Here is a 15,780-nt window from a genome sequence, read left to right as displayed (position 1 = left end):
TATTATCTTTTAGTTACCTAGATTCTGTAATTAGCACACAAAGTTGTAACTCCACATTAGTATTTTTATCTATTAAATCTATAGTATGGATAAATCCTCTTTCTTATGAGAAAGGAAAAGAAGTTTTTAAGAATCATGGAGAGAGCATCTTCCTGCTTTCTCCTTCCTGAAGCACATGTAAGCACAGCATTTATAGGAGTCATTTAGCCAAAATAATGAGCAACTGGTTTGTGAATAAAGGGGAGCAGCACTCCAGGTTGTCTGCTCCTGCCTCCTGCACCTGTGTGTGTGTTCACTTGTCCTTGACCATCACTTAAGTGGTCTCTCTGGCCCTCTGCCTGCCTGCCTCTCCAGCGCTGGGTGTTTGCAGGTGCAGAGTTGAAGCATGGTGCCTGCTGGAGATCTCAGCCTCCTCTCCAGGATGGGCACAGGGAGCATCAGTCGATGCTGCTTGGAGAGGCAGCCGCAGCACAGCACACAGCTTTGCTGAGCTGCTCTGGGCCACAAAGCAGGCACACCAAATGTCAGGTGCCTGGCTGGAGATAAATAATTCTGTGTGCTGGGCAAGACAAGATGCTCTGTATTTGAGGCATGGGTCTGGGGGGTCTGCATGCCTTTGCTCAAGAGAAGGAGGTAGCTCACCTTACTGAAAGACAGGGATATAAGTTGTCTAAAGATTTGGGTTAATGCTGATTTGCTTCATTTATGCCATTTGTTGTGCAGCTATAAACTTGAAAAGTTTTGTGTTTCTTCTCTAAAGAAGTTATTTGGCAAATGCAGATCTATTAACCCTAGAAATACAAAGTGTACAGTCCCAGCATGAGTCAAAATAGTTTTTCTTTTAATTTTAAGGAGTGAGCAAGACTCAGGGGTTATGTGTCTTTATTGAGAACATCTCTGTTAATAATGTTTCCTTTTAGTAAAGCATTGTTTTGGAAGTCTGCCATTATTGTTTTAGAAGTGGCACACAGACAATAAAGGATGAAGTTTAATTGTTGTGAGGTTAAAGGATCCTGCAGTGTTCCAAACATTTAATGCTTGGCTCCAATTTTTCTGGAGTCTAGACCTTGGAATGGACAGACTTCTCTGTAGTCCATTTCAAATAAATTTTAGGTTTTCTGAGTTACTAATTCAGTTGATAAAACTAGATTTAGTAACCAACCCAAGGCAGCTGTCAGAATAAACATGCTGAATTATTCTGCTAGTGTCAATAGCAGCATCATCCTTATCCACATTTTCATTAGTATTTATGATATGCAGAAGACAATTATTTTCTAATAGGGGCAGATATAAAAAGAATATATGGCCTTCTAGATCAGTCTAAATTGTTAATTCAGTAGCAGAAGCCTTAATAGTAATAGATCCTGATAATGTGTGTGGTCAAACAACTGAATGTTTGTTGTTACTGGTATTTTGTATCTTGGAAACACTGTGGGGATCTTCATGTTAGAATGTTAGAGGTCCTTCAGTAGAGATAAGTCTAAAGATGGGTCTTATGGAAACTTGTATAACTACTTCCCTAAATTTACTGAGTTTTCCAGTTGTTTTTCTAAGAGATATTCCCTGTGTTGTCATTTCTGATAGTACAGCCTGTGTCCTCAGTATAATACACAGGGCACTTGGTTGTTGTCAAAGTTGTTACTCTTTCTGAAGCCAAGTAGCAAAGTGTTGAGACTTTAGTAAAATATAATACGCACTGCTCCCAAGTTAGGGACATTAAATATGTGTTCCTGGAAATCCATACTGTTTATGGATGTATAGTACTTGCTTCTGTTTATCACAGATGAGACCATTTGTCTTGATTTTTATTTTAACCTCTTGATAATAGTGAAATGTGATATCTCCCCTTGTAATACTGTATAACAATGTTTTAATGCTGACAGTAAATTTATACTTGGCATAATACAGTGAGATATGTATGTGTTCCCATGTTTCAAGCTGCTTTATGTGTGGGGTTTTACTGTGAGAAAATTGTATAATTTGGTTGCATGCCACAAAATAAATTGCAACAAAGATTCCTTTAAAATCCTCTGCTTCTCAGCCTTGGGAAGGAGGAAACATCATCCATTTCTGTAGGAAAGCAGTCCCCTCAGGCTGAGACAGCATAGAAAAATTGTTTTATAATAAAAAAGCTTTTAAAAATAAACTTCAAGGGAGATTACTGTTGTCAGCTCAACTCAAAAGCTTTCAGTTAAAATTCATATGAGCTAGCTATGGAGAAAGGTGTTATTACTCTGTTTTTATGCAGCAAGGTGCATTACTGATGAAGACCTGTATTTTGCAGTAAACTGCAATCTGCATACAATTTTCTCTTTGTCTTACCACAGCACAGTACAGAAATATGGATACTTTTTTGGTGCAGAGATGATGATGATGATGTTAATGATTTTTAAAATTAGCTTTAAATTAAGAGGCTGTTATTGCCTTGGGGGTGCCTGTATTCTTTTCCACTTTAAGGCTTTTTTTTGTTTTTGGTTCGACAGCAGGAGCGGCCTCCTGCATGCGCTGTGTATTTGTTAATTCAGCTAATCACAGAAGGGTACTTTAACTTATCTTGGTGCAATGTATAAGAGTAACTGAGAGTATTTCAATGGCAGGAAGTACAGGACTTCAGATTGATGTGGCTCCCATTCTTTATCTTCTTTTGTTTTGCAGTCCACTCCTTTACACTTAGCAGCTGGCTACAACAGAGTTCGGATAGTCCAGCTTCTGCTTCAGCATGGTGCAGATGTACATGCAAAGGACAAAGGGTATGTAAAATTAATTGACTTACTACCTGTTTGCAGCACTGGTTTTGTATTAGTCAAGATATAGAATTATTTTTTTGGTTCATGGTGCAGCACAATCTCAAATAGTTATCTAAGAACGTGATGTTTGCTACCAAAAATCGGAGTGTCCTTCAGATTAGTTGTGATTGCACTTGTTTTAAGGCTGCTTTTGCACCTTTAATTTTTTTTTCCAAACTTTGAGCTTTACTTTCATTTACAGACTACCCTTTAAAATTACAGACTAACAGTATTATTTTTGGATAGGCGATGGGGAGAAGATACAAGAGCTTAGTGAAAGATGTGCATTGAAAAACTTATCTATGGCCTCATTATCTTGTTTCACATATATGGATGTAATTCCAAGTAACATCAGTAATGCTCATGTGCTCATAACTAGTGGTCCTCATAGATCTGTCTTCATTGAAGCTGACAGCAAAAATCAACATACAGTAGAGGCTAAACTATTCTATTTTTGCATTAAGGGTGGTAGTTATGTAAGATATCAGCAAAGTGCACAGCAGTCAGAAATCTGAAATGATACTTGCTGTGTGTTGTTCTCAGCCATACATTTCTCATCTCTAAGATGATGATTTTCATGATGGTTGGATTGGAAGGCTTAGTCCTAACATGGTAGAAATTGGTCCCCTAGTTAAAGGCATGCATTTTGTATTCAGAATCCATAGAAGTAAGATAGGTGTGTGTGTTGTCTCCAGCAGCAAACCTGAGGCACTTCCTGTATTTTCATTTTCTGCTAGTGTTAGAAGTGATTTTAAATTTTCTTAGCTTCTTTCACTTTTTTCCTTTCTCTCCAAAACAATCCTAAGTGTGCTTAAAACTCTGAAAATTTAGCTAATTGTAGCTCTTTAGTCCATCCAGTTACCCCAATGGCTTTTTTAAACAGTATTGTTGTCAAATGCATAATGACATATAATGCAAGTCAAAAAACAAAAATACACCCAAAAAACCTCACAAAAACCACAGAAAGCTAGAACACACCACAACCCCCCCCATCCCCCCAAAAACCCAGAAAACACAATAAAATACCTTCCCCCTGCCCCTCAAAGAAACCCCACAAAAAATAAACCACAAAAGTCCTACAGTAAAGCTCCACATAATACCTATTTAGATAGATCCAGCATTATTTAAGCAGGTTGAAGGTCTTTTGTACCTTTCCAAAATTTCAGCATCAGTTGTTAGAAAATTCCAGTGTAGATGCTCTATGATGAGTTTTGAACAATTTGCTTGGAATGTATGAGAGGTAGTTAAGTTGAACTTGAACTTGGGGCTGGAGCAGGAAGGGCAGGAAAGCAAACAAAGAAAAGAAAACCTTTCAATACTTACTCTGTACTGAACTTTAAAACAGCCCAAACATATTTAGAAACATCTAACATCCTAGTAAAGTCCCACTTTTTTTAGTGGCACCACACATTTAGAATCAGTGTGGTGTTTTGTTTCACCTTGCTGTTTCTTCTTTATACATAATTTATAAGAAAATAGGCTATAAATAACTATCACTTTTCATTTAAGGAGCTAAATTAGGCTACACTGATTTTATAGAACTGTTAGGTTCTCTTCAATGGAGTCAAGTCCGAGAAAGTGCTTAGGAATTGTTCTGTATTTTCAAAATGGTCACCACTTCTAGTTAATCCCAAAGAGTAGCCCAGCCAGGGAAGCAGCTCTTTCTCCACTGGTCTTTCCTTTCCCTTACTGCTGTTGTGCTGGAAGAGGGAGGGGGATGCTGCAGAAGTGAAAGATGCATTGCTTCAGGACTGTCTTTGCTGACAGGCCTTGAAGCCCTCAGTCCTCTGAGACGATCATCATTTTGGAAGTGGCAGGTTTTTTGAGTGCTCTGTGCAATGGGTAGTCTCTCTGTCTCACACATACACTCATAAGTTGTGATTAAGAAAAATAATGATGGAAAAACAGTCTGAAAAATTTTCCCGAAACAAATTTTCCTCTCATGTGACAAATGTGTTGCTGCTTCTGAAAGCATCCACCTTAAAATTAAGTTTATTTAATTGCTGTCTACTACTTGCTGTCCTAATTATCTCTGGGTTGGTTTTGCAGTCCTGGGAATTACCCCCTGTATTTTTCATAGGTATTCTGGGGTTAATTATGGTTTTCATATATTATGTGTACTGATCTGTTGAGCCATAACTAGCCTGTCATGTTTGGCTTGAATTAAACTCATTTTGTCCTCTGCAGTAATTGCCCATCTCACATCTCCTTTTCAATGCATGACTTTTATTACATCTTGTGCTTGTGACTAAATCCCTGTTATTTACTTCGCTAGTGTCATTTTTAAGTATGGCCTGCAGTAATATAACACTACAAAAATTACAGGGACTCTCTTAGAAGTATCTTGAGCAGTTAAATAGGTTGTACTGTAAAAAAATGGAGGAAAATCAGGTCATTCCACAGTCTAGAGCAGCAATTTGAGTCTGCTTTCTATGGATATTTGTACATCTTCATAAAATACCCAGGAGTTGCGTTACTGTTATCTGGGGAGTTTTGCCTTTCACATAGCATTTAAAATAGGAGTTCCTATTTAGGCAGAAGCAGAACACCGTTGAGGAAATTGAATGTGGAATGGGACTTTTCCCCCTCCTTAGTAGCTTCAAGAAAGATCATATCAAAGCCAGTTAATGCTAGTCTTAATGGTAGATTAAACATCTGTGGCCTGTTAAGGCAAAAAAAAAAAAAAAACCCACAGCAAAAAAACCCTCCAAAAACCAAGCAACGAACCTCCAAGTTTTAATGCCACTCTTAAATAATGTGTTGTTTGGGAAGTCAGATTTTATCATTAGTTTGTAAATCCTAATTTTTAAATGCTTAACTACTTGCATATTTTAACTTTTATTTGATCTTTTCATTTCGGTAGGGAGAAAATTGGTCCTCCCTTAAAAATGTCACTTTAAAGAAAATTGTCATTTGCCTTCTTCTTCCATGCAGTGGTCTTGTGCCTCTTCATAATGCCTGTTCCTATGGACACTACGAGGTTACAGAGCTGCTGCTTAAGGTAAGCAGAGGGATGGGAATAAGTGCTGTTGATTTAGATGTGTTAGATGAGATATGAACTGTTTATATCAGAGTTGAAAAGTAAGATTTTTTTTTTCCTACTAGTAACAGGTTTCAAACATCATATTTTCATTTCAGAAGCCTGCAACTGTAGGTCTTTGAAACAGTATATGTGTTTTTTTCTTTATCTAATTTCTTTGGACTGATAGTAGAGTTGAGTCTTTCTGTTCAAAAATTAGCTCACATAAAAATTCCAATTATTTTTCACAGATTCAATGGTATGTTTGTGTATGCTGGTATTTTTAATTAAATTTTGTGTGTGTGTGTGTTCATACACGAGTGATTTGAACCAATTTTTATAATACAATGTAAATCTGTAAGCTTTTTAGTTGTTGAAGCTGATTTGTTCCTAAAGCAAGGCTGTTTTTGCTGTGCTAGCACGGTGCCTGTGTGAATGCCATGGACCTGTGGCAGTTCACCCCGTTGCACGAGGCTGCTTCCAAGAACCGCGTGGAGGTCTGCTCGCTGCTGCTGAGCCACGGCGCCGATCCCACCCTGGTCAACTGCCACGGCAAGAGCGCCGTGGACATGGCTCCGACGCCTGAGCTCAGGGAGAGGCTGACCTGTAAGTGCTTCCAGACTGACAGCACTTGGTGGTGGGTGCAGAGGGATGCTTTCCTTCCAGGCCACCTTCCTCGAGCTTCAGAAGTGGATGCAAGGCAGCAGAGTAGCTGCAGCTGTGCTGTGTGCTTTGAAGTGCGCAGGTACCTCTGATACATCATTTGTTGTATTGCCTGGTTTTCCGAAGTTTAGAATTATTAAGGCACTGCTGAATCAGTGAGTTTGGGTTTTTTTTTAATGTTTAAAGTCCAGTTCAGTCACGCAGGACCCTCTATATTGAGGGTCTGTATTGCATTTAGAAACTTACAGAAGGTAGGTAGCTTTGGTGTGCAACTATAGAGGTGGAAATTCCATCACCTTCTTTTGTAACAATCCTTACGCTGTTTACAAACCAATATTTCATCTCTAATTTTAATTTGTATGCCTTTGCTTTTGCTCTTTGGGGGATTTGTTTCCTGACTCTTAGAAAATGAAAAAGATAATTAAATGAGACAGATATGGAAACAGAGCATTATGAAGTTACAAAAAACTTCTTGAGGATTAGAATCTCAATTATAAATAAGTTTTTGGTTTTGTCTCTCACCTTTCCAGTACAGCAGTAGCCCCTAGACATTAATAATGTGATCCTGCACTACACACAATCACAGCTAGTCAGGTTTTAGTCTAGTCACTGTTATTTGCAGGGGACAATGGTGAGATCATGTGCAACAGAAAACTTTGGTCTAGAAGAAAAGAGGAGGGCATTAGTATCTTTAAGTACTTTTCTACTCTGAGTCCTGGGCTATAGCTTCTGACCCTGAGGAGGATTAATTTAGCATTTATTTAAATTAACAAGCAAAATAAAATCAGTTTAAACTTTGGTTTATTTCTGTTTAGAATTCCTCAATAGCAATGAAGGAAGATACATGTCCATTAATATCCACTGAAATTTGTAAACATATGTGAGCATTACGTCAAACTTGACAGTATCTTGATGGGAGAGCTTTTTTTTGCATCTCAAAAAACCATGTTTTTATGTTCTTGAGTTGTTTTGTCTTATACTTTGGGAATAAAGTTACATTACATTTGTTATTTTAAAATTTATTTGCACTTGTGCTTTGAGTAGTGCTTTGCTTACAAAGAAATTTAAACCAGACATTAAAACAAAGTGGGAGAAGAAAGCCCTTTATTAAAAAACTTAAGATTTCCAGGTTGCTTATGAAACAAAAATATTTATATTTTTACTGAAAATGAGGTATTTTTTTCTAGTTCGCAGAGTCAGATGTAATTTTTGCTAACCTGCCTTTTGTCTGAACATTTTTGAGAGAAACACTTCTTTTCAATTTCAAAGTTATTTAAAACTCAAATGAACTAGTTGCTGAACTAAACAAGATTTGGAAATAGCAAAATTAGTGATCTGTACTTGCAAAGATACACATGCTGTCAAAACTTGTTTAATCTTGGGAGCAGACTGGCTTCAAATGCTCAGCTAGTTAGCTTTCTTTAAGACCAAGAGTTTAGTATTTTATATATGTATTGTTGTTGGTTTTGTTGTTACTATTGTTTTTTTATAATTTTATAGAAGTTATATATATACTTAAGCTTTACAGTGAATTCTTGGTCATGTAAATAAATACAGTTTTTGAAAAACAACTGTAATTCTTTATTTTCTTAAGAATAGCTCATGGCATTGTGCTAATTTGAACAGAGACATGGGTGATGTAGAGGTCACATATGCATTTAATGTCAGGTGGGTGGAGGATAAAAGGGAGAAAGCTATAAGGATTTAACTCAAGGCATAGCTTCCCCTATCCTTTAGCATATCCCTTTGGTTTCAGCAAAGCTTCTTTCATGTTCTGTGTCCCAGGTCAGCTGGCACCAAAGACATACAGAAGCACTCCTCTTTCCTCTTAACTGAGTATAGCTGTCTTTCTGCAATAACATTTATAAATGTGACATTTTGCTGAATATTAAATGTGTCTTTTTCCTCTAACAGATGAATTCAAAGGACACTCTCTACTGCAAGCAGCCAGAGAGGCAGACCTAGCCAAAGTGAAAAAGACACTTGCTTTGGAGATCATTAATTTTAAGCAGCCACAGTCGCATGAGACTGCACTGGTGAGATTATACAGTCAATCCATTTGCTTCATGATAAATGTGCTGGTAGCCTGGAGTCAAGGAGTTTTATTTCTACACTATGAAAATACATTCATCATCTGAGATAGGGAATTTGGCATTGAACACTTTCTATGCTTAAATAAAATCACCACTATAGAAAAAACGTAATATAATTTATTTTATCACTTTTTTCCTCTCTTCTGGTAGATTACAGAAGCTCTCCAGCCACTCTTCACTTTTTCATTTTTCACTTCTCTTGCATTTTTTCCTATAAACCTCTTTTTTTGTTGGACTGCTGCTGTGGTTTTTATGGGGTTAAATTTTATTTCTGTAGCCCAGTGGTTTCCTTCATGTTTTATGTGAGCGAACTTGGATTACAAATTTTCTTCTCAGGATACATAAAATTGTGGTGAAAACAGGTGTATATTACAGGGTCTTACAAGTTTGGAATAGTACTGACAATACCACATTAGCTGTAGAAACAAGGTTCTTTTGAGACTTTCCTGGCATTATCCTGCTCTTATTTAATTGTTTAAAGAAGCAATGGAAGCAAAGAACGCAACCAGTATCCCAGATGTAGTGAGAACTTTGAAGCTGAGTCTGATGGTATTGTTAAAACCACTATAGTTATGATATTTTATTCCAATGGAACATTTTCTTCCCAGTGGCAGGTCTCAGCTGCAGGCATGCAACTGCATATTTAGTTTGGAAACATTGTGATTGTGATCAGAACATTGTGTGTTGGGTACCAAGCATCCATATGCTCAGCATCCTTGCCTGAAGTTAGAATCAAGAGGGGAGGAGAGGTTTATAGGCTGAATATGAAGGCAGTATGAATTTTGGGATGATGTTATCCTTTTCTTTCTGAGTGTATCAGCTGCTGCTATGTGGCATCTCTTTAGCTGTGTAATGATCACTTCATAGTCCTCTAATGTTCTTTGCTCTTTTCTGCCTGCTGATTCTGCAGAGACAGCTGGACCAAATGGAATATTTTAGGTCTATTGATGTATTTGGTTCAGTGTTCATTAAGTGCTTGACTGCGATTTTTCAGTTTTTGGCTGCTATACATGAGCTGTTCAAATGAAAGGACTTAGCTTCCAGGATCAGATGAGGTTATGTGTAATCTAACTGAGCTATTTCTGCCCTAAGCATGATAATGTTTTTCATGGGCCACTGGCATCTCTGCTGTATTAGCCAAAAGGCCACAGCAAGCACCTGATGTAAGTTTTAGTGTTGCTTTGAGATTTGGCAATATTTCAGCATTTGTGTGTTTTAGTACTTACCATATAGGCAGGAAATAGAGACAGAATATTATCTGCAAAGCCTTAAAAATGCTGCCTCACTTCACAGCAAAAGTTGATCTTAATGTTTATTTACAAACTTTGCCTTTGCAAAATTTGGATGTGCCCTGCTGATTAACAACAGTGTGGAAGCTTGAGTGAAAGTTACTTCATAATGAAGGCTGAAACTGGACAAAAGATGATTATTGGTACTAGTGCTACCTATTAGCATTGGGTTTGGGATCTGTCTAATTGTAAACATTATCATTTTACTGTTGGAAAGTTAGAAAACTCTTCCAGGAGACTTTCTGCCTTTTATGGGCTACTAGTTTAAAATGTGGGTAAAGATATAAACAGAAAAATCCAAATGTTTCTCATAGTCTGCTATCTTGAGATATCTAAACTTGAAATAAGCATTTCTGGACTTGATTTTAAAGCTGGGTATTTAATATCACCTGGAATGATGCTGGTAGTTCCAGGCTTCAGGAATACATTGATAGGGCCACTGTTGAGAGGCCAACAGATTCCAGCCACATTTAGGACAATAGTTACACCTAGCAAAGGGCTGTGTGGTCCCACAAGGGCAGGCATGGGCTTTGAGAAACCCTGTGTTGAAGGCTGTATCTTTCTCATAGCATGGGAAGAAAGATACTCTAAGAGAAATGTATTGCCTGTCTGCTTATTACATAGTCTGTAGTTGGGTGCATGACACAAATGGCCATTAACAAGGTCAGTACACATTGGAACAGAGGAAGAACCAAAGCAACATTCAAGTCCTGCCATTTGACAACTGCAGCAGAATCCTTACAGACACCTTTGGAGACTCTCTGTAAAAAGTTAGGCTGTTTCAAACTCTTTGTCTTTTCCTCCTTTGTTCATTATGTGTCAGTTTTGTCCTGATAGCTGATTAATGTAGTTGGTACCATACTGCTTTATTCATAAGTGAAAAATAGCTTTAAAATTAAAATTGTTTTTCTGAGTAGAATAATTTAGCATTGATCACTAACCTGTGTTTTGTTCAGTATGATGAATTCTATTTGTAAATTTTGTAGTCTATTTTAGCAGAATAATTAAGGGATGAAGTAATATATCTTTAAAGTTCTTTATTGTCTGTGTATTTGAAATATGCTTTGTGTTTACTTTTTTTGCAGCACTGTGCTGTTGCTGCCGTGCATCCAAAGAGGAAACAAGTTACAGAACTGTTGCTCAGGAAAGGAGCAAATGTCAACGAGAAAAACAAAGAGTAGGTTTCTGAAATGTTTGAGTTTTCCAAAGGCCTCTGTCATACTAGAAATATAAAAAACTAATACATCACTTTTTCCCCCCCTAGTTTCATGACGCCTTTACATGTTGCAGCTGAAAAAGCTCATAATGATGTCATGGAAGTTCTGCATAAACATGGAGCAAAGGTAAATAAACTTGCATGTATTTTATTTAAGACAAAGGGCAAGAAGAAGGGTTGTGTTGATTATATACCACATAAGTGTTTTTTGACAGTTGCTGCTTTTTATTCTGTATACCTTGTGCTTCTTGTGTTAACCTTGAAGTGTGCTTTATCTGAATAAGTACAGGATCCTCAGGAATCCCATTTGAAAAGTACTTCTCTCCAAGTAACCAAATAAAGGTTTTTAGTATTTTAAAATACTAATTTTTAATGAATCTTGATATAATTTCTAATAAATACTATTATCTAGGTGCCTCACATTGCTTTATTATGTTGGCTTGAAAATATCCCATGGCTGAGGGTACTGACACTGAGTTTAGTATCCTAATGCTGAGTATTCCTTAGCTCTTGCTTGCTTTTATTCTCAGGGTCAGATTGTTTTGCTGTGCCCTTTAGCTGTTGATAGGTGGTGACCTAAGTAATTTGTGTGCTTGTGACCACATTGTTCAGCAAGTTATTAAAGACAGAGAAAGGTATAACTTAACTTTATTTAGAACATGGTTTAACCATCTTTCTGAAGTGTTTTGGAGTGATCTTTCTTCAAGTTCTTGCAGCAAACTTAATATTCATAGTAATGATATACATCTCTACTTAATTTTTTCAGAAACTCTTCTTGATGGATGCTTACTTTGCATTGGCTAAAATATAAAAGATCTCTGTGTTTTTGCTTTGAATGGGACTCAGATTACTCTTTTTAAGTCTTCCTCTCCATTCAGCAAGCTAGAAGTGAAGAACTCATTGTTACCAATTTTTATCTGTTGTATTATGTTATTGCCTGTAATGGTGATCAAGTGTCACTCTTGCTGTGATGAGAGGTATGAGCAATGTAGTTGTATACACAGTCAAGTGTTTTTATTTTGAAACTATGAATTTTAATTTATAAGCCTGTATGAGAGCTCACTGCCAGATTTTTTATTCACTTCCATAGTACTTTAATGGATCATAAAATAGCTTAACAGCAATACCACAGTGGAGTTGATCATGTTTGAGAGTCCTAATGCACTGGTGACTATTAAGTTTGGCTTAAGGGGGAAAGCAAGACCAAAGTTCTTGATTTTAATCATTAAAACTGTTGGTTACTATTTTCCCAAATTCACTCTTAGTAGCATATCTATGCACTGAAAGTAAAAAAAATCATTTTGTCATAGGAATAGATATCTCATGACTTTTATGGATCTGCTTTTGCACAGTAATTCAGTACTGATGGTATTTGGGTAGGCACTGAACTGGACATGCTGGAGTTTTAGATGTACTGATACCAGAGTACCACCTACTTTGAAATCCAAGGAGCTTCTGTGTGCTGCCACTGTACCCTCCTTATTTAAATTAGTGCTCCCTTGAAAATCTGTCTCAGTTGTAGTCAGGTTTAGGAGTAAGCACGAAAATGGCATCCTTACTAGAGTGGTCCCATTTTGTTTTCTCAGTAGCACATTCTGATGATAGCTTGTCATTCTTTTATCTCCTGAAGCTGAGGTTCCTAAATTGTGATCCGTGAGTCACGTGTGGACTGATTAATGATGCTGAGTCGTGCACAGCTATCTGCAGAATGATGCTGAGTGGTGTGTTCTGTCTTTTATTCCATTAACAGCATGCAACTAGAGGTAGATAGTGGTCATTAAACCTCCTTCTTCATTCATATCCCATATCCTATGTTATTCTGAGCATAGGCCATTCACATTTATGGTCTAGCAAAGCACTTAAGTGCATGGCAGGAGACTAATCAAAGTTAATATTAAGTGCATATTTCCGTAGTGCAGTGGATCAGTGTCCAAAGTTTCTTAGCTGTAAAACAGTAAATAACGCACCCATAATTTTCAATGAGAGGTAAATCATTAAGGCTTTATGAGGCACTTTGAAGGTCCCAGATGGGGTATGCTCAAGAATATTAGTTAGTTAACTAGGCATATTTAATCACTCTAAAATGTTTGTCTTGCTTGTATATTATTATTTGACCTCTTACTGATGCTTTGAGGTCAGAGCACTGTTGTATGCATGTGGTTCATCAGATACTCTTGACACTGGGATTTCTTTTGTTTCTGACTGTTGTGACATGGCAGCTTTTGTTCCTGAAGCATGGTGCGGGTTTTGATGTTTTTCTTCTCTTGTTTGGAAGTTTTTCCTTTATGTTTTCTCTTTTTGTGTCTTGAATTTTGGGTACTTCATAAGATGTAATCAGATATATTAAGCTCTTTGGTCATGTCTGGTTGTATTTTTTACAAGAGAGGGTTCTCATGAGCTGGTGAATCTAGTCTCCCTGGCATAGCAGCCTCCCAGTGAAGATCCATTTGTTCTTTGAACTGCACCCTCCTGATTTTTAAATACCTCTCTTCTTATTTGATGCTTCCTTCAGTGAGGTATTTGCATTGAGCAAGCTGATTCTTCTTAGCCTTTGTTTTGGTAGGCTAAAAGCCTTGAACACCTAATCTTCCCTCGTAAGGGAATGTTGCCTTTCCTATTCATCCTTATAAGCCCTTCTCTTTACTAACACCAGAGGAAATCTTGGCGTTCAGGCAGCAAGAATAGAATTCATTCCACCACTGCTTTCCATGATGGCACTTTTGTGCCTCTTTTGTAAGTGCCTGACTCATGCATACTGGGATCATATTTGCCTTTTTAATAGGCATGAGACAGTAGTACTCAGATCCTTCCTATAATTTTACAGTGCACAGAGAATCTTGGTTTTGCTAATATTTTATATTTGTGCCCTTCAGCACAATCCTCCTGTGCCATAGTCATTAATGTAAATAGTAAAGCAAAATTATCCCACAACCAGCCACCATGCAGCCTTTTCCCATTAAACTCTATTTTTTCAATATAAAATAAAATAAAAATTTCCACTGTGATCTCTTACAAAATGCTTACTGAAATGTGTATGATGATATCTACTGTGTAGTGCTTTTTCACTTTGCAGCCATTTTTTCTGTCAAAAGAGAGGTACTGTTAAAGCCAGCTTCAATCCCCCTTCTGGAAACCACTACTGATTACTGAGAGAGTAACAATTTGAAAAAGATGTGTAATTCAAAGAAAGAAGAACTTTGTTCTTCTGAAATACTGTGACAAAAGGCAGACAACTGATCCACAAAATTACCGGCAATAATAGATCTAGGAGACAAAGTCATATAAAGGTCTTTAGATAGAAAATAATTTGGGATTGTTTTAGCATTTTATAGGAAATTCTTCTGTTTTCATGAGGAGCAGCTGTGTCAGACAGCAAAAGTGAGTTCACACACAGTGGAGTATGTATGTGTAGCCTTTTTTTGTTCTATGGAAAGGGCTAAAGCATGATAAAGGCTGCTTTGGGGAATTTGGGATGGACCGGGGATGGTTTGTGGTCTTGGAGCTGGATTTAATTATCCATAATGTTATCACTGTGTAAATTTGCTGTTTGAAGTATGTTAGATGATAATAAACAGTGAAGGACTGCTTGAATAACGTGCTTGATTGAGACTTATTTTACAGAAAGAACATCTGAGAACATCGATCTCTTCACTCTGGTGACCAGTGACAGAACCTGAGGGAACAGCATGAAGTTGTGTCAGGGGAGGTTTAGGTTGGATATCAGGAAAATGTTCTTGACCCAGAGGGTGGTTGGGCACTGGAACAGACTCCCCAGAGAAGTGATCACAGCACCAAGGTTGACAGAATTCAATAAGTGTTTGGACAATGCTGTCAGGAACATGGCGTGACTCTTCAGGTGTCCTGTGCAGACAGGACCCATCGATGATCCTGATGGTTCCCTTCCAACTCAGGATATTCTGGGATTTGTATTGGCAAGAATTTGCCTACTGGCAAGCAATTAACCACACTATTTTGGTGTGTCTTGGTGGCCCTTACTGACAGGACAGACTAGGTTCCTAATGTGAACTGTGAAGTAATCCTTATGCACATTAGTTGCACATCAGCATGTTGTGTCTAATCAACGCACATTCCATGAAAGATGTTTGCATTAGCTTGGTACTTGAGTTTGCAGAAGTTGACTGTCAATTTAAACAACAGATGTGAAACCTTGGGATATCTTAGAATTTTCTTCAAGAATGTTGATCATAAATATTTGTGGTTTTAAATGCCAGTTTTTACTTGTTTGCCTGCCCTGTTTGTGTGAGACAGCATTTCACACCACTGCTTTTTTGATGTGGAATATTCTCAAAGTACCATATGAAAAATAAAAGCAGAACATCTTCAAAGAATCCTCAAACATAAACAATCCTTATTAGACACTTATTCAAATCTTCAAATGCCATGATTTTATCTTTGAAGATTATCAAAATCTTTCATTTAAAAAATAATTTGAAAGGGGTGAACTAGTGAAAAGTGCATTTCGTCCTGTTGTTTGATTTCTAGATAGTTGAATATTTCATATGACTAAGTTGTTGTCCAAATTTATAGACACATGGGAAATTAATGTGTTCAGAAAAACACTCAGCTTTCTAGCAGTGCAGAAGCAAAGGATTAGAATATTTTCTGAACTGGAAGGATTGTTGGAAAGAAAGAGCTGCAAGCATGCAAGTTCACTGGTATCTTGGGCAAGTGCAGAGATGATGATGAATGCTCT

At 37.3% G+C, this 15,780-nt stretch overlaps 1 protein-coding gene across 1 annotated transcript in view; it reads left to right on the top strand.

The window, feature by feature from the left end:
• Positions 1–15,780, top strand: part of TNKS (tankyrase) — a 128,057-nt gene that overhangs the window by 81,676 nt on the left and 30,601 nt on the right. The window contains exons 6-11 of the mRNA XM_058804266.1: positions 2,656–2,750; positions 5,721–5,787; positions 6,225–6,411; positions 8,383–8,504; positions 10,936–11,027; positions 11,115–11,193. Coding sequence (XP_058660249.1) covers positions 2,656–2,750; positions 5,721–5,787; positions 6,225–6,411; positions 8,383–8,504; positions 10,936–11,027; positions 11,115–11,193 — 642 coding nt within the window. The remainder of the gene's footprint in view (positions 1–2,655; positions 2,751–5,720; positions 5,788–6,224; positions 6,412–8,382; positions 8,505–10,935; positions 11,028–11,114; positions 11,194–15,780) is intronic.

The sequence above is a fragment of the Ammospiza caudacuta genome, chromosome 4 (genome assembly GCF_027887145.1).
Source record: "Ammospiza caudacuta isolate bAmmCau1 chromosome 4, bAmmCau1.pri, whole genome shotgun sequence".
NCBI lineage: Eukaryota > Metazoa > Chordata > Aves > Passeriformes > Passerellidae > Ammospiza > Ammospiza caudacuta.
Note: the sequence above shows the minus strand (reverse complement) of the source record. Positions and strands in the feature narration are given on the sequence as shown.